Below are 23,690 nucleotides of genomic sequence, written 5' to 3' on the forward strand. Positions count from 1 at the left end.
CAACATCTGGGGGGGACACCCTCATCTTTCTTGCTTTGGTTTTCTTTTCTTTTTAAAAAAGGGTTTTATTTATATTTTTCAAGTTTATACAATTCATTAGTTTTAAGATCAATTCAGCATGTCAAAGTTTGACTTCCTTCCCCCTCTTTCTGCTGTTCCTTCATTTATTTATTTTTAATAACTTCTGCATATCCAAATTCATTTAATTTGCTCGTTTAATAAAAAACAATGTCATCTTGATTTCTTATTCTTCCTGTAAGTTTTGCCATTTCTGCATATTCCATAATAATTTTTTGTATCCATTCTTCCTTTGCTGGGACTTCTGCTTCTTTTGCTGTCACATTTACTGGGAACCTGGGCAAAAAAAGCCTAAAATGGCTGCAGAATCAGATGATGAAAGGGGTTGTATATTTCAGATGACAGGTAGTGAATCTTTTTTGCAAATTTTAACACAGTGGGGAAACTCATTGGAAGCATTAAAATTAGCACAATTGTGGTTTGGTTTTGGTTTTGGTCTTTTTTTTTAAAAAAAACAACTTACATGTATTAATTGCAATCACCGTATTTTTCACTCTATAAGACGCACCAGACCATAAGACGCACATAGTTTTTGGAGGAGGAAAACAAGAGAATAAATATTCTGAATCTCAGAAGCCAGAACAGCAAGAGGGATCGCTGCGCAGTGAAAGCAGCAATCCCTCTTGCTGTTCTGGCTTCTGTGATAGCTGTGCAGCCTGCATTCGCTCCATAAGAAGCACACACATTTCCCTTTACCGCCATCTCATAAGTCTGCCTTCTCATTCTGCTGTTTAACTAGGCAAAACTCTCAATAAAACACTGGATAAATAGAACACTGAGCACCTGTGTTTTGGAAAGGATATAGTGGTATGTATAGTGCAGCTTAACCTAGACAGCATCTTAAAAAGCAGAGACATCACCTTGCCAACAAAGGTCCGTATACTTAAAGCTATGTTTTTCCCAGTAGTGGTGTATGGATGTGAGAGCTGGACCATAAAGAAGGCTGATCGCCGAAGAATTGATGCTTTTGAATTATGGTGCTGGAGGAGACTCTTGAGAGTCCCATGGACTGCAAGAAGATCAGACCTCTCCATTCTTAAGGAAATCAGCCCTGAGTGCTCACTGGAAGGACAGATCCTGAAGCTGAGGCTCCAATACTTTGGCCACCTCGTGAGAAGAGAAGACTCCCTGGAAAAGACCCTGATGTTGGGAAAGATGGAGGGCACAAGGAGAAGGGATTGACAGAGGACGAGATGGTTGGACAGTGTTCTCAAAGCTACCAGCATGAGTTTGACCAAACTGCGGGAGGCAGTGGAAGACAGGAGTGCCTGGCATGCTCTGGTCCATGGGGTCACGAAGAGTCAGACACGACTAAGCAACTAAACAACAACAACAACAAATAGTGCAGCTTCCTGTTTTACAGCCAACTGTAAAATCAAACGCAGGATGTTTTTACATTGTCTCACTTTTTACTCTGATCTGGTAGAAAATGGTGAACCCTGGTTGTTGTGTAGTAAACACATTTTTTTGTACAGCTGCTTTTGATTAATAAGTTGAAATGTAAGGGAATATATTTTATGCATAGATGTGGGGCAAGGGAAAGGACCGTACCTTATTAATCCAGCAATGGGTTCTCTTGCTCAATGTGGTTGACCTTTGCCACCAAAAAAAGGGATAATGCTTTGCACAAGTCTTGACTTGCATCATACATAAATGTAATTTCATATGGGCTTATCCAATTGATCATATTATACAGGTTCATCCTAAGAAGCAACTTCAGGAAGACTAAGCCTTAAAGTGTTCCTTAAACCATTTTGTAATTCTTTCAAATCCACTCCTTCGTGCTGCGTTTCTATGGAGCCGCACCCTTTTAACAAAATACTTAGAGGGTTTGACTTGAGACACCCTTATCTGCACCGAGCATAGAGTACTCATTCATTTCAGAGATTAGTTTAAAGTGTTTAGAGTGGCATGGCTCAGCCTTCGAATCTACTTTCATTACCACGCCTTATGTTGCACTTTGACATTTCTGAAACCATGATGAAGCGTGCTAATGAGTAGGTGCAGAATCGGGTCCATAGAAACATAGTAATTTGTGGGTGCAAGCAACCCCTACCCCCAATTTTCATCTTTCATGACATTTATAAAAGTTTAAAGACGTTATCATTATTATCGTTATTAATTGAATTTATATACCGCCCTATACCCGGGGGGTCCTCAGGGCAGTTCACAGAATAAAATCAAGATAAAAAAACCACAAAATACATAATAAAAATAAAAACAACCCACCAAAAAATCCCAAAAAAACATTTTAAAAGGGTATGGGATGTTGATCAGGTCAACCAAGAGGCCTGGTTAAAGAGAAACTTGTTTGCCTGGCGCCTAAAGGTGTGTAATGAAGGCGCCAGGCGAACTTCCCTGGGGAGAGCATTCCACAGATGGGGAGCCACTGCAGAGAAGGCCCCGTTCTCTGGTTGCCACCCTCTGGACCTCTTGTGGAGGAGGCACATGAAAAAGGGCCTCAGAAGAGGATCTCAGGGTCCAGGTAGGTTAATATGGAATAAGGCGGTGCTTGATATTTCGGTCCTGAGCCGTTTAGGCTTTATAGGTCAAAACCAGCACTTTGAATTGGGCTCAGAAACTAATCAGTAGCCAATACAGTCGGACCAGGATCGGTGTACTATGCTAAAACCGTCTTGCTCCGGTGAACAACCTGGCATGGCAATGTGCAGCTAAAACTGCATACACATTTCTTTGGCACTAAATACCACTGCTTTCAGTGGTTCTTGCGTCGTCTTTTCCCAAGTAAAATGAAGAAGACCAGGTTGCACATCTCTAATTCTTTTACTTGAAAAGATGATGAACAATTGGGCAATAGTCTACCAAGTTGTTCAGTAATAAAAATGAGTGTTTGGCTCTGCATGATGTCGCACCAGGACCAAGGAGATCCAAGGTCAAATCTCCACTCAGCTAAGCAGTTCACAGAGTGACCTTGAACCAGTCGCACACACGCGACCTTGTGAGGGTAAGGACATACATACACATGGGGGGGCTGGTTGTGGGTTTCGGTGTCCAGAATGCCTTCCCCTTCTTACTGAATAACCACAGCTGATCCATACATATGTAGGATTACAAAGGAGACTTTCAGGGCAGATGGTCTCCCTTCCAAACAAGGTTTTAACTCTTGTCACCTCTGACAAAAAGCTGCAGCCAAAATCAGCTCACCAAATTATGAGAGCAGCATAAATGGATCTGACTTTTCCAGCAATTTTTATACTGGGGCCTCCTCCTCCTTTATTATTTATTATTTATAGCCCTTCCATCTGGTTTGGTTTCCCCAGCCACTGTGGGCAGTTCCCATCAGAATACAGTGGCACCTCGGGTTAAGAACTTAATTCGTTCCGGAGGTCCGTTCTTAACCTGAAACTGTTCTTAACCTGAGGTACCACTTTAGCTAATGGGGCCACACGTTGCCGCCGCGCCGTCGGAGCACGATTTCTGTTCTCATCCTGAAGCAAAGTTCTTAACCCGAGGTACTACTTTAGGGTTAGCAGAGTCTGTAACGTGAAGAGTCTGTAACCCGAGGTACCACTGTATTAAAAACATGATAAAACATCAAACATAAAAAACTTCCCTGCCTTCAGTTGTCTTCCAAAAGTCAGATAGTTGTTTATTTGCTTGACATCTGGTGGGAGGGCTTCTACAGGGTGGGCGCCACTACCTGTTCCCTGTAACCTCACTTCTCGCAGTGAGGGAACCGCCAAAAGGCCCTCGGAGCTGGACCTCAGTGTCCAGGCTGAACAATGGGGGTGGAGCCGCTCCTTCAGGTATACCGGGCCAAGGCTGTTTTGGGCTTTAAAGGTCAGCACCAACACTTTGAATTGTGCTCAGAAATGTCCTGGGAGCCAATGTAGGTCTTTCAAGACCACTGTTATGTGCTTTCGGCAGCCACTCCCAGTCACCAGTCTAGCTGCCACAGTCTGGATTTATTTTAGTTTCCGGGTCACCTTCAAAGGCAGCCCCATATAGAGCGCATTGCAGTAGTCCAGGTGGGTTCTTCAGACCCAGAGGCATGGCTAGCTGGCTTCAATGGGCTAGAGAAAGCTGACACCAGGTGCAAAAATCACAGAAGAACAGACCACAGCTGCACGGATGTTATTGGCCCAGAGATGGAAAGAAGATAAAGTCCCTACCAGAGAAGAATGGCAGATGCAGTTAATGGACTATGCTGAAATGGCTAAAATGACTGGAAGAGTCAGAAATCAGGAAGACCAAAATTTTAATAAGGAATGGGGGAAATTTATAACTTAAAGACCATTGTAAACAGTTAAATCGTTAGTAGGATTGGAAGATCACTTGTAGATTAAGGTTGAATTCTGGACATAATGGAAGAGGCAAATGATTTGGAGTATCATAAAAGATGCATAGTTCATCATAAAAAAATGATTAATAATAGGACCCACAAAAAGGAGGGTGGAAGCCCAGGAGATTCCTAGGAATCTTGTTTTTATTATTTATGTTTGATATATCTTTGTAAAAGTTTAAGTTGAAAAACCAAATAAATAAATTTAAAAATATATAAATGAATGACTGAAGAGGGCTTGCTGCTTTGGTTGCTGTTGGGGTTGTGGTAATTTACAGTCCAGAACGATGACTTCCGAGACTGCGACATTCAAACTACTTCAAATAACTGGCTGGGCGACTGGACCAGAGTCATTTGTGGTAAACGAGATTGGTGTGACTGCTGTTGACTGTGCTTTATTCCCTGACTTCTGACAAAACTTCCCCAAACTCTGTGGCTCAATACATTACAAAACCTGAGGCAGGATGAATCAGTGTGTCCTTTATTGGAACCTTGCTGTGCTTTTGCTTCATCCAGAAGAAGCACCTCTCGACTGAACTTTCTGAACCTGTGTGGTATCTTGGTTTGCAGTAATTAGAAAAATTACAGCCTGATGCAGATGGTCGCCAGAGCGCCGCTGGCTTCAGCATGGCTTCCTCCCAAGTGGTGCTCATAAGATGATAGCCTAAGAAGGTGCGCTACTAAGCCTCTTCCAGGTTTTTTCTGTTTTGGCTCTTGATATCTCAGAGAAGCAGAACAACAGGGGACACTAGCCATTGTGCAACAGAACAACGAGGACAAAAATCAAACTTGGGATCCTAAAGCAATTTAATTATCCTTTGGGAATTGTCCACATTTCATTAAAAAAGCACCCCCACTGTTCACATGTTAGACTATTCATGCTTAAAATTTTGCCACACCAGTTGCAGCTGTGTTAGATGAAGGCACTTTCCCGCCTTCCAAAACTGGGCTGCATGCCATGCCAATTTTGCCAGGACGCAATACCACAGCTAGCTGGCTGCTCTGTCGCTGTTTCATTTAACCACCTCACCTCTGCTCTGTAGTAAAACGGAAAAGGTGGAAGGAAAAAGCATGTTCTCTTTCACTGGAGGGCAAAGAGGAGGGAGCAGCGAAGAAAAGGAGTGTCTCCTAAATTGGCAAGGCTTTCTCCTACCTGATTTACGAAAAAAATGTCATTTCTCCCCCCCCCCCCCCGCACGCTACTAAATGAAATGCTACTAAATGGGATGCAAGTGGTGCTGTGCTCTAAATCAGGGGTGGCCAACTCTCAAGAGACTATGATCTACTTTCAGAATCAAAAACTGGCAGTGATCTCAAAGTTGAGTTTTTTTCTGAAAGGAAAGCCCTGTTTTTTTAGGGGCTCAGCACAAAGTTGTTGAGCTTTTTTTAGGGAAGGGAAGAACCCCGTTTTTGGGGCGTTAAAGACAAGGGGCATATGGGAAAAGTCACTCACTTAAAGATCGCTATGGATGAAAACAGCAGCACAGAGAAAGCTCAGTCTTGCCTTCCAGGGATCAAACAACAATGGAGGGTGAGGCGAGGGGGCGGGGGCAGGGCAGGGCAGGAGTCAGTTTTAGCTACGCTAAGGAAAGGGACCCAGAGATCAACCACGATCTACCAAAACCTTGCAGGGATCTACCAGCAGATCGTGATCAACCTGTTGGACATCCCTGCTCTAAACCACTGAGCCTCTTGGGCTTGCCAATTGGAAGGTTGGTGGTTCGAATCCCTGTGATGGGGTGAGCTCCCATTGCTCTGTCCTAGCTTTCGCCAACATAGCAGTTCAAAAACATGCCAAAAAGTGTAAGTAGATCAATAGGCGGGAAGGTAAACGGCGTTTCCGTGCGCTGCTCTGGTTCGCCAGAAGCAGCTTAGTTATGCTGGCCACATGACCCTGAAGCTGTATGCCGGCTCCCTCAGCCAATAAAGCGAGATGAGCGCCGCAACCCCAGAGTCGGCCACAACTGGACCTAATGGTCAGGGGTCCCTTTACCTTTACACAAAACATTTATCCACAGCACAACCTGCGAAGAACGCAAGGCTGAGCATTGCCCAACTGGACACCCTCCCACCTGCTACGCTTATTCAACTCTTCTTCTGCCAAAAAGTGTAAGTAGATCAATAGGCGGGAAGGTAAACGGCGTTTCCATGCGCTGCTCTGGTTTTCCAGAAGCGGCTTACACATGCTGGCCACATGACCTGGAAGCTGTACGCCAGATCCCTTGGTTAATAAAGCGAGATGAGCGCCGCAACCCCAGAGTCGTCTGCGACTGGACCTAATGGTCAGGGGTACCTTTACCTATAAAAATGGACTGGATAGCTCAGCTGGCTAGAGCGCGGTGCTGATAACGCCAAGGTTGCAGGTTCGTTTCCCTAATGGGACAGCTGTTTAGGTTATACTACTAGATTACTCTTGGGGTCCCTTCCAACTCTATGATTCTATGATATATGGATTATAAGTGTGGGTTGGCTGCCTTTGCTAGGCAGTCTTCCTACCAGTAACGAGGAGACTGACCCACTCTCTCCTGCGAATAGAGTGCAGACGTTCGTATCTCCTTCCAGGTCGTGTGCACGAATTCTGAAACGAAGTGTGGCAGGTAGAGGTGCGAGCGCGGGGGGCTGCCTGCGAGAGCCAGCCCACCATTGCGCCTCTGCAGAAAGTGCGACACAGTCAGGAAGTCTTTTGGAAATCAGAGCCTCTGCAGCAGCCAAAAAAATAGAAGGCGAGAGAGAGAAAGAGGCAGCTCGCGCGCCCTCCCGGGTCCAGATTCCAAAGAGGCGCTCGCCTGGGATTGGCTGGGTCGCTCGCTCTCCAGGGCGGGGATTTGCTAATCTCAGGCGGCGAAGTGTGTGCAACACTGTCGTGGCCCGAGAGGTCCCTTGGAACCGCCGCCAGGAAACCTAACTCTCTGCGCTCTCTAGGTGTCCGTTTTGCGCGCACCTTTCCCTGGCCGCGCTGCGCTCTGGAGCAGCCGGATCCGTTCGGGAGAGAGAGCAGCGGCGTGCTCCCCCACCCCCCATTCCTAAGTCCGCCGATTGAGATCCCCCTGGTGGATTTAGTAGGGAGGAGATCGGCTCCGGTGCGAGCAGGAGCCATGTGGCACGGCCGGGGTTCCTCGCGAAGGCTTTGAGACAAAAGGCTCCTCGTGGCGCGCGTCTGGATGCGTGTGCTGGTGGCCCCTGGGCCGGAGGGCAGCACCGGGAGGCCGAGGGATGGCAGCGCGGGGAGGAAGGGCGTGACGCCGAGCCGCAGCTCCGCCGCCCCGCAGGGAACGGCCATCGGCCCCGTGGCGGCACGTGGTAGCCCGCTGAAGCGGCCTCTCTCCCGGCCGGGCGCCCTCGAGTTGCCGCAGCGATGGAGAACTTCTTCCCCGAGGTGAGCGCACGGCTCCTGCGGGGCCGATCCTGTTGCGCGCGTTCCTACGTGGGAAGCCAGCCTCGCCGCCAGGGATGACTTCCTAGCAAAGGCTGTGATCCCCTCCGCGCTTACCTGGGGGTGGGGGTGGAGTTGCGATTTACGTCCGAGGAAACCCAACTGTAAATGTGTAATTCGGTTCTTCTGCGGGGTTTGGAGAGGTGAAGGAAACGGCACGTTGTCGGGTGGACGGGAGAAAGAGCGGCTTTGGCGGCTTGTTGTTGCTAATCCCGAATTTTAAAAAAATTCAGGTGTGCGAAACGAGTGAAGCGCTTGGGACGGAAGGACGCTTAACTTCCGCCTTGAAAATAACAGGAATAATAAAGCACCTTGTTGTGGATCCATAGAAAGCGATCGCCCGATAACAAATGTAGTTTAATGGCGAATTTTGGATATAATCGAGATGTAAAAGATTTGGATTAAGATGCAGGAGGAAATGATTAATAATAGGACCCACAAAAGGGAGGAGGGGGAAGTCCAGGAGATTCTTTGGAATCTTGTTTTTATGATGGATATGTGATTGTAAAACGTTAATTTGAAAAACCAAATAAATAAATGTATTAAAAAAAGAGAAAGTGATCGCCTGGGTTGCACCCGGTATTAACCCCGCCGAGTTCAAAGGGGTTTACTTTCAAGTAAGAATGCAGAGGATTCCAGCCTTAGAAATATTTTAATCCTTGTGTTGGAGCGTTACCCCTAGGTGAGAAAGTGTTTCATTTTTCCGAGTGCGCCCCAAAGAGGCAAAGTTGGAAGAATTGCTTCCTTGAACCTTCTCTCCCCCGCAAAAACACCTTCATAGGTGAATCCTATGGATGCAATGCACAGACGACAAAAAACAGTGGCGAAGGGATCTTTGCCGCCGTTAGGATGTTTGATTGCAGAGCGAGGAGTGAGTGGTCGTTTCCCTTTTAAGCCAGGATGCAATCCTGGAGCGGAGGTGAGCTGCTTCCTTTTGTGCGCTTTTTCGCCTTGCGCTCGCTCCCCCTCTCTCGCCATTGTGCATTTAGGTCAGTAAACCGAGTGGGCATTTTTTTTATTTTTTGGCTTGGCCCACGGAGCGCATCTGCGAGCTAAGCAGGGCAGAAAGTCCGCTGCAAGTTTGTTTTGCAACAAGGGCATGTGGTTCTTGTAGAGAGAGATCTGGAATTTCCTTTTGGAGAAACTCGGCCAGGGCTTCCAGGGAGAGGGGATTGAGACAGGCCACTCACTGCAGGGGTTTCAGGAGGGCTGCCATGGCAGCACAGCCGTAGGGGAGAGATGGAGGGTTTATTTAATTTTGGTCCATTTCCTCTTTTGTCTTCTGTCCACTTCCTAATGTTGTCCAGATGTCGCCCCTTTTTCTCTTGCAGCTTAAAAGTAATCGCAAACAATGCTGGAAGAATCTGCTAAGATCACATAATGTTCATTGCTGTTCAAATGTTAAGATATTTTCAAAGTGTGTGGTTTGGCATAGGGGGGCTTTGCGGAGCTTCCATTAGAGTAGGGGTCAGCAAACTTTTTCAGCAGGGGGCCGGTCCACTGTCCCTCAGACTTTGTGGGGGGCCAGACTATATTTTGGGTGGGTGGGGGGAATGAATTCCTATGCCCCACAGATAACCCAGAGCTGCATTTTAAATAAAAGCACACATTCATATGAAAACGCTGATTCCCGGACCGTCCACGGGCTGAACTTAGAAGGCGATTGGGCTGGATCCGGCCCCCGGGCCTTAGTTTGCCTACCCATGCACTAGAGGCATTGTCTCATGGATATTTTGCCAAGATTGTTTGGGTCATGACAATAAAGTAAAATAACCTTGATTGTAAAAATGGTTTGGTCAGTCGCTTGCTAAAGGTCCCATTGAAACAAACTTTAGGTGGATTTTCTGTGTAAGAGAGCTCTTTCGGTACTTGGTTTTCATATGAGCTATGGCAAAGATTTCTTCTTGCTTAACTCTTCCATTAAAATCAACGTTTGCCTTTGCCCGGATTGTTCCTTGACGTCAACTTTCCCATAAAATAGCATGGTGTTTAAAGTAAAGTTTAGTGTCCTGTTTGTGTCTACACCTGATGTCCGTATTTGGGAATATAGTAGAACTCTTAGCAGAGTGATCTTGTGAAAGTGGTTATAGTTGTGATTGCAAATTTGCCTAATTTCTAAAACAAACAAAGTCACCAACCCTAATGTGAGGGGCTGCAGTATGACCATTGCTCTAAGTTAAGAGTCAGTTTGCCTGAATACAGGTGAGTCTGTAGCTTCTTGTTTTTAGTTGTCTGGTTGAGCCTTGCAGACAGGATAGTCTTGAGCAATACGTCAATACCTTTGCAGGCACTGAAGTGTTGTTCAGTGTAGCATGTGACATTTTTGCATATTTCAAGCTTCCTTTTCACTTTTGTGGTTTTCGATGAGTAAGACCAAGGGCGACTACAATCATATTGCAAGTGGGATTTCGACCTGTGTATGTGATCAAGATGGGGAGAGAAAGTAAATTAATTTATTATCAGAAAAGGCACACATTTCTCTGATGACCTTTGTTACCCTTGGAATTAAAATCTTTCTTTGCAAATACATAAACTTAGAGGAGGTTCTCCCCCTTCCACCAAAAGAGAGACTGTGAACGGGTATGTGCTAGACATTAAGGGGTTAAGATTGAGTGTGCAGGGGGTGGGGTTAAGCTAATAGTATTTTAAAAAATATAAAGGACTGCCAACAAAAAGAGGAAGGAAGGCAGCCAAAATTTGCAGAAAAGGAAGAAAAGTAACTTTGAATTATTTCTTATAAATATTATTATTTACCTGCCTTGCACCCTAAGGTCCCAGAGTAGATATAAATGTAAACATTAAAGTGAATTTGTTAATATTAAGAGATGTTTTGAAATTTCAGGTGTTCATGGAATCCCTTTTGGAGGTTTTTAGAAGGAGTTGGAAAGACACCAAGAGAAGCTTTGGAAAGAGTTTGATATTGGATAATCATGTCTTTAGACAGGTGTTGATGCAGCACATCTGTTCAGCAGTGGGTCTTTTGGAAGCGATTGTTTTCCATTTTCTATTTTAAAACATTTTAATGCGACACATTAATTTACAAAAACCCTGAGCAATTTAGAGTAGGCCATAAAATAAATAAATACATTAATCTTCAGCCAGGAATATATGTTTCATGATGAGCCGTGCTCTTTTGTTTGCCTAAATCCTGAACTGAATTGCATATTCAGAAATCTCATGTTTTAAAGCCTGCTGGGGATTTTTCTGACTTCAGATTGCAAGATAAAGGTATCTTTAAAAGTTTGCCTTCACTTAAAACTCTGTGGAAAGTTAGCAGATCAAGGAAAAGGCTAGACTAGAACCCGTTCCCATGAGATGCTAGCTTTCCATGTACAAAGAGGCTCTTTTGGAGATCATCCAAACATATGACAGACTGGAGTCTTGCACCTTACGATATTTCTGAAAATGTAATTTGGTCGTGGAAATATGAAGGTGCGTTCCTGTGGTTGTACGTGCCTTCCTTGTTCACCTTTCAGTTGTTCTGGAAAAGCTGAAATTTTATGTTGAATTTCCTGACCCTGAAAATATTTGAGCAAGCAGTTCTGTGTGAGTAACTGGGCTGGTATAAAGATAAGTGTTCGTGTGACATTGGATTTGTCACATGGTGGCCTGGGGAGGTCCCTTGTGAGTCCTGTCACCGACTGAATGTATGTATAACCTTGAATGAGTCACAAGGTGTTTTGTTTTTTAAAAGCGTGATGCCTCCCCCCCAAAATTATATCCCCTCCCCATACTGGGCAGGCTGCATGGTGTCCGAAAAGCTGGGATAGCAAACCTTTTTCAACCTGAGAGTCACACTTTTCTGGGGCCCACATGGCAGGAATAATTTGGGCCAGGAAGAAAATGTGAGTGGAGCAATAGGCATGATCCTCACCTTTCTAATGTATGCCATGTTCGAGCCATGCAAAAGCCAGAGGCCTCTATATATGCGCACAAACATGCACATCTCTTTGAGCAGGTGAGCAAGGGGGCATTATCACAGTACAAAGACATACTTATTTATGGAATTTATTGGAGTGGTTTTAATACATTTCATATACAGTGGTACCTCTGGATGCGAACGGGATACGTTCCGGAGTCCTGTTTGCATTCAGAAGCGAATGCAGTCTGGATGTGTGCGGGCCACAATTCACCGCTTCTGCACATTTCGTGATGTCATTTTGACCATCTGCGCATGCGCGAGCGGCGAAACCTGGAAGTAACGGGTCGCCGCAGCGCACAACCCGAAAATACTTATCCCAAAGCTACTTCAACCTGAGGTATGACTGTATGTATATAACTTTAATTTTGTCAGTGTTTAGTTGTATTTTTTTTTTAAATGATTGGTTGTTTTGAGCTTTGAGCAGTTCTGATTGTAAGGCACCTTGAGTCCCATCAGGGAAAAAGTTGGGACACGAATTATTATTTATTATTATTATTTATTGAATGTATATAGCGTCTTATACCCGAGGGTCTCAAGGTGGTTCACAGAAAAAAATCAAGATGTAAAATCACAAAATACCTAATGAAAATTAAAAGAGCAACTCAATACTCACCTCCCACAAAAAATTTTTAAAAAAATTAAAGCGTATAGGGTATAAATCGAAGCAGGTTAAAAAGGAACATTTTTGCCTGCTGCCTAAAGGTGTGTAATGAAGGTGCCAAGCGATTTTCCCTGGGCAGAGCATTCCACAGATGGGAAGCCACTGCAGAGAAGGCCCCGTTCTCTGGTTGCCACCCTCTGGACCTCTGAAGAAGGGCCTCAGAAGATGATCTGAGGTTCATATGGTAGGTTCATATGGAAAGAGGCGGTCCTTATATTCTAGCCAGGCAAAAGAACTTGAGGATGTCAAGGGGCAGAGCCAGTGCAGAATGTGGTCGGGTGAGAAGGAATATGGTTTGCTGAGAGTCCTGAGGTCCAGACCTTTGGTTCAATTAAATGCATATTCAATTAAAAAAATTAAAAGTACATAAATATGGTTTGTGAGGCCTCTGTGTTCTGCAGGTGCATTTTATCTTGAGCTGAAAGATGTTAAGTAAATACAGCTTTGAATGGAAAACGTTTTAAGGAAATGCAGATGTTTAATCTGCAACAGTTTTAGGAGATAAGAAAGTTACGTCACGATGGCCTTATAAATTGACAAAAGATTGCTGCAAGCTGGGGCTTTCGTGCCTCCCCTTTCTTTGTCCCCGGGGCCACATTGCAAAATATTTCAGCTCTACATTCACTGTTAAACCCCCTTTTCTCTCTGGAACCCAATAGCACACAATCTCATGCCATGCATTCTTTTAGTTGTTCCCTTTCTTCCCAACTCCCCTCCCTCCTTTTATGCTAGTACAGTGGTACCTCGGGTTACATACGCTTCAGGTTACATACGCTTCAGGTTACAGACTCCGCTAACTCAGAAATATTACCTCGGGTTAAGAACTTTGCTTCAGGATGAGAACAGAAATCATGCAGCAGTGGCGCAGCGGCAGCAGGGAGGCCCCATTAGCTAAAGTGGTGCTTCAGGTTAAGAACAGTTTCAGGTTAAGAATGGACCTCTGAAATGAATTAAGTACTTAACCCGAGGTACCACTGTACGGGCTGAGCTGACAGCATACAGGACTTTCAGTCTCCCGGCAAATTCACATGCTAAGGGAATCGCAAATGCAGGAAACTTGTGCCATGTGGCTGACAACCTGTAGCGGACTTACAAAAACTATTGCCAGTTCCTTTGCATGCCTTTGAATCCAGTGACAGAAGTCAAGCAATTCAGACATGGAGACTTTAGCATTGTCTAAGAATCACAGAAGGAAGGGACCCTGAGGATCATATAATCCAGCTCCTTGCAACTACAGGAATATGCAGCTGTCCTATACAGAGATCAAACTTTGCAACTTTGGCATTAGATTAAAAAAAAAGATAAAGGACCCCTGGTCCAGTCAAAGGTGACTATGGGATTGTGGCACTCATCTTGCTTTCAGGCCGAGGGAGCTGGCGTTTGTCCGCAGATAGCTTTCTGGGTCATGTGGCCAGCATGACTAAACCACTTCTGGCCAACGGGACACCGTGACGGAAGCCAGAGCGCACAGAAACGCAGTTTACCTTTCCTGCCGCAGCGGTACCTATTTATCTACTTGCACTGGCATGCTTTCGAATTGCTAGGTTGGCAGGAGCTGGGACAGAGCAACGGGAGCTCTCCCTGCCCCGTGGATTTGAACCGTCGACCTTCTGATCAGCAAGCCCAAGAGGCTCAGTGGTTTAGACCATAGCGCCAACTGCGTCATTATCAGCAGCATACTGTAATCAACTGAGCTATCCATGCTGATGACAGATCTGTAGGGACTTACTTATTTTCCACCAAAAAATAGTTTAACACCCGTGTTTTCTCTTTGGCTTTTAGTCACAAGAACGACCTTTTTCCTCCTGAAGGAAGGTCTTCGTGTTTATAGTGCTCTTGCCACTCCCATAAGCAAAACAGTTGCTGTGTGTCCCAGAACGGTAATTAGTGAAACGACAATTAGGTACTCTGTGGAACTTTGTGAGCCTTTGCCTTGTGCATTTCAAAAATAAATCTAAAAGCTGTCTCAAGGGAGCAGGAAAAATGGTGCTTTTTTTTTCAAAATGCTATGATAGGAATTATTTACTTTTTATTTATTGAATTTACAAACTGCCCTTCACCTGAGGATCACAGGGCGGTTTACAGTATAAAAACAGAAAAATACATAATAGCAAACGAAACGAGATTGGTGCCTTTTAAATGTTCAGAGTGTTTCACATTAAGCTGTACACAGTACACAAACCACAATCCAGCCAAAGATTGCCATTGAATGCAATCCTGTACATACTTAACTGGAGGTTATGTCCAATTCAACGCAATGGTATTAACATATTGTACCTCTGTGTGTAAGTTGGTGTTGTTAAACACCAGCTTAACCCTCCCACTGTAATCAAGGGATCTCTTTGGCTGAATAAGAAATCAGAGTTCGAAATTAGCCAGGCGCCAGGCACATTTTGCACCTGGCTTTCGACCAGTGGTGACCAAGTTACCGTACCTCTCTCGCCCTGACCTAGTCACTGTGATCCACGTGACGGTCACCTCCAGACTGGATTACTGTAACTCGCTCTACGTGGGACTGCCCTTGAGACTGACCCAGAAATTCCAGCGGGTGCAGAATGCCGCGGCGAGACTCCTTACGGGGTCCTCGCTGCGAGATCACATTCACCCGGTGCTATACCAGCTGCACTGGCTCCCGGTGGAGTACAGGATCAGGTTTAAGGTGCTGGTTTTAACCTTTAAAGCCCTATACGGCCTAGGACCCTTGTACCTATGGGACCCCCTCTCCTGGTACGTCCCACAGAGGAACTTACGATCTTCAAACAAAAACATCTTGGAGGTCCCTGGCCACAGAGAGGTTAGGCTGGCCTCCACCAGAGCCAGGGCTTTCTCGGCTCTGGCTCCAATCTGGTGGAACGCTCTGCCACAAGAGACTAGGGCCCTGCGGGACTTGACATCTTTCTGCAGGGCCTGCAAGACAGAGCTGTTCCACCAAGCCTTTGGCCAGGGCACAGCCTGACTCCCTCCTTTGGCAATCTTCACAGAACTCTAGCCCAATGGTTGCCATCAATTTGATTTGAATTAATTTTATAATTAAATGATTTTAGAAAGCTGTATTATTTTATTGTTCCAGTTACAGATAGGTAGCCGTGTTGGTCTGCCATAGTCAAAATAAAAAAATTCCTTCCAGTAGCACCTTAAAGACCAACTAAGTTAGTTCTTGGTATGAGCTTTTGTGTGCATGCATCTGAAGAAGTGTGCATGCACACGAAAGCTCATACCAAGAACTAACTTAGTTGGTCTTTAAGGTGCTACTGGAAGGAATTTTTTTATTTATTTTATTGTTGTTAGCCGCCCTGAGCCCGGCTTTGGCTGGGGAGGGTGGGATATAAATACCGTATTTTTTGCACCATAACACTCACTTTTTTCCTCCTAGAAAGTAAGGGGAAATGTCTGTGCGTGTTATGGAGGTAATGCCTACGGGTGGCATGCCTACAGATTTTCCTCCTCTAAAAACTATGTGCGTGTTATGGTCGGGTGCGTGTTATAGAGCGAAAAATACGGTATATAAATTTGTTTATTTATTTATTTATTAAGTGAAGATGCCTGGGTGTCAGGATAGCTCCTGACACCTCCACTCCTGACATTTCACACACTAATACCCCACCCTGTGGAATTCTATCAGTTATATTTTATCTGCACAATCGGAATGAATTTCTGGAATGAAAATCCTTTTTGGTGCAGCCTGAATGAGCAGGAACAGTCAAGATTAAGAAAAAAATGCGTCAGAATAGGCCAATATAATACCGTGGTACCTCAGGTTACAAACACCTCGGGTTAAGAACTTTATCTCAGGATGAGAACAGGAATCTCATGCCAGTGGCGCGGTGACGGCAGGAGGCCCATTAGCTAAAGTGGTACCTCAGGTTAAGAACGGTTTCAGGTTAAGAACGGACCTCCGGAACAAATTAAGTTCGTAACCAGAGGTACCACTGTTATGTGGACTGTCCCTGGATCAAGTGACTTTTCTTAAAGTTCTCAGACCTCAAGGTTGTCCTCTGAACTTGCCGAATGTTTAACTGAGCACCAGTCACAGTTAGTCCATCATTTGAAAAATAAGACTTTGCTAAAAAATGGGAACTAGACATTCTCTTTTGGTGACCGCAACCTTGGTTTAAGGAGCCATTTGGCACCCAAGTAATATACCTGAGTTTCTAACACTGCTTCTTCTTGCTTTTGGGCTTGGCTTGTGAAATACAGTGCTCATTGATCCATACTTGCTTACTAATGAAAGTTACTCACCTGAGGCAAGTGGCTACACTTTTAGAACATGGCGGTGGCATTTCAGTATAAATGTTAATTTGCGGTTTCTGAGTGTGGCTTTGATGTCAGTTAATATCTTTTAGGCCTTCTAACATGTTGATATTACTTTAAAAGATCAGTGTATGGATATATATATAGCATCTTGCCTTTAATCTTCATCCAAAGTCCCACTGCCAAGTATAAACATTTTTCTTTCCTCAAATCGAGGTAAGGCAGTGAGGTATTGAACTTCAGAGCCACAACATTCAGACAGCATGATATAATTGCCCTTGGGCGTAATTTTTCTACCGGCGAAGGTCTCCCCCTTCTCTTGTCCCGTTTCCATTCATTTCAGTCGGGCTTGTGCAGGAGCAATTTCTAGTGGATTGTATTCCTTAAAATGAGCAGATTGTGTATGGATATCCTATGCTAACGTAAGAGGGAGAAAGGATCGTGGTTTGGGGGCAGAAGGCGATGCATACCTACATCCAAAATACAGTGGTACCTCCGATTAAGAACTTACAGTGGTGCCCCGCAAGACGAATGCCTCGCAAGACGACAAACCCGCTAGACAAAAGGGTTTTCCGTTTTTTGATGCGCTTCGCAAGACGAATTTCCCTATGGGCTTGCTTCGCAAGACGAAAACGTCTTGCGATTTTTTTTGCTCCCCCCCTTTTTCTAAGCTGCTAAGCCTTTAATAGCGCTAATCCGCTAAGGCGCTAATAGGGTTGCTTCGCAAGACGAAAAAACTGCTAGACGAAGAGACTCGCAGAACGGATTATTTTCGTCTTGCGAGGCACCACTGTAATTCGTTCTGGAGGTCCGTTCTTAACCTGAAACCGTTCTTAACCAGAGGTACCACTTTAGCTAATGGGGCCTCACACTGCCGCCGCGCCACCTCTGAGCTATTTCTGTTCTCATCCTGAAGCAAAGTTATTAACCTGAGGTACTATTTCTGGGTTACAGTGGTACCTCAGATTAAGTACTTAATTCATTCTGGAGGTCCGTTCTTAACCTGAAGCACCACTTTAGCTAATGGGGCCTTCTGCTGCCGCCGCACCGCTGGAGCACGATTTCTATTCTCATCCTGAAGCAAAGTTCTTAACCTGAGGCACTATTTCTGGGTTAGCGGAGTCTGTAACCTGAAGCGTATGTAACCTGAAGAGTATGTAACCTGAGGTAAAACTGTAGTGGAGTCTGTAACCTGAAGTGTCTGTAACCCGAGGTACCACTGTATGTTGCATTTAGCCATACTTTATATTGGCAGCCTTTCTGTTAAAGTCAAGAGAGCTAATGCAGTATGTAAAGGCTATACAGTGGTGCCTCGCAAGACGAAATTAATTCGTTCCGCGAGTTTTTTCGCCTTGCGAAGCACAGTGTCGGAAGTTTTGGAAAAGCTTCAAAAATCACCAAAAACCTCAAAAAAGGCTACCACACCGCGTTCTATGAGTTGCTCCTGAAGTCAAGTCGCAACTGTATTAACGGTGTTAAGAAAAAGGAAACAAACTTGCAAGACGTTTTCGTCTTGTGAAGCAAGCCCATAGGGAAATTCGTCTTGCGAAGCAGCTCAAAAACCGCAAAACCCTTTCATCTAGCGAGTTTTTCGTCTTGCGAGGCATTCGTCTTGCGGGGCACCACTGTAACACTGTTCTGTTAAGTGGCATACCCTGAGCCAACCCTGTCCCTGCTCTTGAGCGATTGCTAATCCTACTGATTTCTAGTGTCAGTATCCTCCCAGTTGCTTGGGCAGATGACCCCAGCACTGCTACTGGCTAGATTTTGAAGAGTGAGTCACTCGCTGACTGTACTGCACCATCATCCTAATGGTTTCTGTGGGGACTTCCCAGCTCAATTCCAAACCTTTACTGAATCACGCTCCTCCCTTCATCCTGCTCTCTTTTCTTCTACAGCGAAAGTCTGAGAGTGTTCAGTTCACAGTCAAGTTACTGTTTTGTGGCCCATAAAACGTTTCTTAATTCCTTTCAGTAATTGCAATAGCTGTGGCTTTTTTACATGAGGGTCTTTGGCAGCCTTTCTAATTTGTTGTTTTGTTTTTCTACTCCGGGGATTTATAACGCCGTTAAAAAGTTGCTTGAGGCATAAAACTCCATTTAGGAATATTTTAGAGGTCTGGTTATTTAAAACCGTGGTTGATTTCAGGGAAGAGGCAAAAGAAAGTTAGCCTTTTCTGCATTTTTCAGTAATGTGGTCTGGAGAAATTAGAGTTTGACTAAAACATGGCCCTGCACACATTTATACCTTTGCTTGCTTACTAACACACACGGACATATACACATGCGGAAAACAGCAACTGCTGGGATGATTCATGATTCCTACATCCCTATATTTAAGTAGGTTGGGGCATGACTCCTTCAGTGCTTCTGAAATTAGCAGAATACCTAAAGAAGCGTCTCCACCAACATTGTTCAACCTCAACACTGAGGTCCAGCTCCGAGAGCCTTCTGACGGTTCCCTCATTGCGAGAAGTGAGGTTACAGGGAACCAGGCAGAGGGCCTTCTCGGTGGTGGCACCCGCCCTGTGGAACGCCCTCCCCTCAGATGTCAAGGAGATAAAGATGGTGTCTGGTTGTATGTATGTTGTGGTGTGCTGACTGAGATTTTGTATTACACTTCCTTGTAGAAAATGGCTCCTTCGGAGGATGTGAAGTATACGCAGCAATGCAGTTTGTGTTAATTTGAGATAGCAAAGTTGTATGTGTGCAGCTGATAACCATCTTTTGCCCTCCAGAATCTCCTGCCCGGCAATGCATTTAGTGTTTTATTACGGCAGAGGATGAAAGCAAGAGGTGAATATTTCATCAATAAATGCCATGTTAACTGGACCATATATTGTATTTCCTTTGCGATATTGCTGCATTTTGTTGGTACGAGTTATGAAAGCCTATTAGTTTTTTATGAGGCTCTTCAATAATTTAAATTTGAAGAGTGATCTCAATGCAAATCGATGGTTGTATACTCTTAACTTATTGGAAGTGGCGCTGATGTTAGGCTTATTAAAGGTGATGCATTTTTTATGCGCAGACATGAATTAAGGCATGCACTCATATTATTTGATATACCGAAAAGGGAAAAAACAGTTAACTCTGTACATACAAGATTATATGTGTGGAGCTCAGCACTCTGCGGCCTGGCAGCTAGTTGCGGTAGGAAGAGCCGGTTTGTGTAGGTATTCAAACCTATCCAAACATTTGTGCAAGTGGAAGATTTTGAGGTCGATCCTCTGCAGGCCAGTACATGTTTCTATACAGAAAAATTGTCCTTTTGTTTCACTGACATCTCTCACAGATTCCCTGCCGTGTCAATTGCAGTATAAGTAAGCTAGTTGACTGTATTATAAAACCATCTACAACCTTGGTTGCAGTTAAACCCAACCAAGGTTTAGTTTGAAGGAGTTTGTGGTCCCCCTGAGAGGAGTTTGCGGCAACTTTGCTCTTCCTCTCGTCATGGCCGTTGTGTGGAGCTAAGCCATGGTTGGGCTTCTGTAAACCATAGAGAGAGAAACCTTGGTTACAACACGTGGTTTGTCTGGAAAGAACCGAAGCATGTTGAACCCAGATTTGGATGACATGTAAGCTCAGTAGCAGAATGATTAGAAGAGGAACAACATGGCTGTGATCTTGCTGGGAGCCCAAATGTTTGCTCTTAGCAGTTGAACACTTGGGACCCCTCCAGGATGGTTGTGTTCCTCCTTGTGTACAAAGGCGCTGTGGTCTAAACCACTGAGCCTCTTGGGCTTGTCGATCAGAAGGTCGGCGGTTCGAATCCTTGTGATGGAGTGAGCTCCCGTTGCTCTGTCCCAGCTCCTGCCAACCTAGCAGTTTGAAAGCATGCCAGTGCAAGTAGATAGATAGGTACCATTGTGGCGGGAAGGTAAACAGCATTTCCGTGTGCTCTGGTTTCCGTCACAGTGTCCTGTTGTGCCAGAAGCGGTTTAGTCATGCTGGCCACATGACCTGGAAAACTGTCAGTGGACAAACATCGTCTCCCTCAGTCTGACAGCGAGATGAGCGCCGCAACCCCATAGTCGCCTTTGACTGGACTTAACCGTCCAGGGGTCCTTTGCCTTTACCTTACAAAGACAGGAAGAATTGCCATTCAGAGGAAGCTATTGTCTCCATTCTATGGAGTGGCAGTCTATTTCCTGCCTTCACTCAAAGCAGTCCTCCTTTTAGCTTGCTCTGGATCTCTGGTCTACATCAGAAGTGAAGGATCTTTGGACCTCCATAGGTTTGTTGAAATACAATTCCCATCAGCCCTAAGAAGCATGACCAATGTCCAGGGATGATGGGATTTGTAGTTAATCAGCATCTGTAGGGCTAGGGGTTCCCCACACCTGGCCTACACCATTGTTTACTGCCTCCCTCCTGAGTAATTAATGTCATTATGTGTGGAATAAATCCAAAATTATGTAAGCCTAAAACCCTAGCTATGACATGGTTGCATGCCAATTGGGCCTTAGCTCTGCAGAGATACCAGGATTATTTAACACCACCTATTAAACAAAATAGTGATTTTTTCCACTTTCAAATTAAGCAAGTATTCAATGAAGCTGCCTCCTTTTTCATTTACTAAACAATTTCTCCTGTGAAATTAATCCAGTAATTGCCTAATTGCCCAGCACGCTGAGTGGCTTTTTTCCCTTTTTGTAATGCCATGCATTGATAGAATAATATTTAAGTTATCCAGGAAAAAGCTGATGTTGCAAGACAAAGGAGTTCAGGTCAGGACAAGGTACAAGAGTATGTGCCTAGTTTGTCATACTGGATTGTGGTTTTGTGATGAGTTCCAGACCCGCGTAGTCTTTTAATAGTTTTTGGCGATGTGTAACTAAATTTGCTTGTTTTCATTTTGATGCTCAAGAATGCGTTTATCTAAAGGAACATGCAGATGTCATGTTGACAAGCTGCACTCCCTGGGTCATTCTGTGCCTAGTTGGAATAAAGATGAAGTGAAGAAGGAAAACAGGAAGGAAACTCTTTTTCCTCCTATGCAGTTTAAACAGTCTGTAGAACTAAGTAGCAAAGCTTTTCCTGGACCCTGTTATTTCAAAGGCTGTAGGTGAGGGGGAAAAGAAATGTTTGAATCGTCTCCCATGGGGGTAGGGAGCAGTATCCCTGTATACACTTTTTAAAATATCTGAAGATAGGCTTGCTGTGAAACCTTTTTTTCCTTAAATGCTTGCTTTTAACCTACAGAGCTTAAAATATATATATTTAATTTTATATCCTACATTTCTGAGTACTCCCCATCAACAACCCTGCAAGGTACAGTGGTACCTCGGGTTAAGTACTTAATTCGTTCTGGGGGTCTGTTCTTAACCTGAAACTGTTCTCAACCTGAAACACCACTTTAGCTAATGGGGCCTCCTGCTGCTGCGCGGCGCCAGAGCACGATTTCTGTTCTCATCCTGAAGCAAAGTTCTTAACCTGAGGTACTATTTCTGGGTTAGCAGAATCTGTAACCTGAAGCGTATGTAACCCGAGGTACCACTGTAATTAGGCTAAGTGATTGTGAGAGATTTGAACCCTGGTCTCTGAGCTCCTGTTTTATGACACTTGAACCCTGTGGAAGGAGCCTTCCAATTTCAACCGTCTTCCAATTTCAACTGGCAATGGCTCGTCCAGGCAGAGGGCCTTCTCGGTAGTGGCACCTGCCCTGTGGAATGCCCTCGCATCAGATGTCAAGGAAATAAACAACTACCTGACTTTTAGAAGACATCTGAAGGCAGCCCTGTATTGGGAAGTTTTTAATGTTTGATGCATTTATTGTGTTTTTAATATTCTGTTGGGAGCCGCCCAGAGTGGCTGGGGAAACCTAGCCAGATGGGTGGGGTATAAATAAATTATTATTATTATTATTATTATTATTATTATTATTATTATTATTATTATTATTATATCCAAAAAAAAGCTTTACTGATTGAGTCTGTAGAAATTGACCACATGAATAGACAGCAACAATTTACTTGTTTCCCTGTGATGAGTCCCCCTCCAGGCAAGATTTTTGAACATTCACTATGTGATATGTTGTATATTTCTCAGCCTTTCTCCACATTGCTGATTGATGCCAGTGTGGGGGCAGGGGAACATATTTGTTATATGGGGAACGTTCCGAAATATTTGACACAGACGGGGGTATCTCCTTTGATGGCCTCATGTCTGTTGCAGTTCTGCCCATTTTGAACCTCCCCCCGCTTTCCCACAAATCTGCATTTCGGAACAAACTAAACAAATGGGGTACCAAAAAATGCTTTTCTAAAAGTGGGCATCTGTACTGTGCCTAAGAGGAAAATATCCTTGTGGCTTTTATAGCCAACTTCAGAAGCTGGTATTTCCTGTTTTTTTCCCTTCCCCAAGTGCGCATCAGAAAGAATGTGAAGTAAATGAGCCCTTTGTTTTTTAAAAATATTAGAATCACATTGTGCCATGAGAAATCCTCACCAAAGAATAAACAACTGTTGTCTTTGTGTGTGTTAGATAGTACAGTCCATGAAACTTTTGTGTCTTCCCCCCTCCCAGAAAAGACCCCTTGCTGTTTCTAATATGTTACGCTTCAAATGACAAATAAACAGGAAAAATTAGTTTTTCCATCAAAGGGGCAGAAGAAAGGGATAACAGCTTTTAATTTCTTTTAAAGTTGTGTGGCAGCTGCTATTTTTTTTTAAAATAAACACAGCAACTGTCAAAATGGATAGTTTTTATTCAAGAAGTTTGCTGTGCGGATACAGAGCTTTGTCGTGTACAAAGGCTTTCTCGACACTAGATTGAAGCACTTAGTTGGCATCCATTTGTCTGGAAAGACAATGGAGTGTGCCTCCGGGGGTGATGTCCAACTACTGGAGAATCGCAGCGCCTGCTGTGGCTGTAGAGACTGGTAACTCTTAACTGCGACAGCCCTGCATTGCTATAGCCGCATTAGCAGTACTGAAATGACCTCTCTGGAGGTCCCAACCAAAGAAGAATGGCAACTTAAGTTGACAGAACCTGCCTAGCACAGGCAGTTTGGAAAATTCAGAGAATATTGGGAAATAATC

The 23,690-nt window shown here is 44.4% G+C and overlaps 1 protein-coding gene across 1 annotated transcript in view; it reads left to right on the top strand.

Annotated features, from left to right (window-relative positions):
* The first annotated feature begins 7,319 nt into the window (after nt 1-7,319).
* MYO10 (myosin X) overlaps nt 7,320-23,690 on the top strand; it is a 215,270-nt gene continuing 198,899 nt past the window's right edge. Inside the window, exon 1 of the mRNA XM_082234136.1 lies at nt 7,320-7,757. Within this exon, the coding sequence (XP_082090262.1) occupies nt 7,737-7,757 (21 nt within the window). The 5' untranslated portion in view covers nt 7,320-7,736. The remainder of the gene's footprint in view (nt 7,758-23,690) is intronic.

The sequence above is a fragment of the Podarcis vaucheri genome, assembly GCF_965113315.1.
Source record: "Podarcis vaucheri genome assembly, chromosome: 8".
NCBI classification, from domain to species: domain Eukaryota; kingdom Metazoa; phylum Chordata; class Lepidosauria; order Squamata; family Lacertidae; genus Podarcis; species Podarcis vaucheri.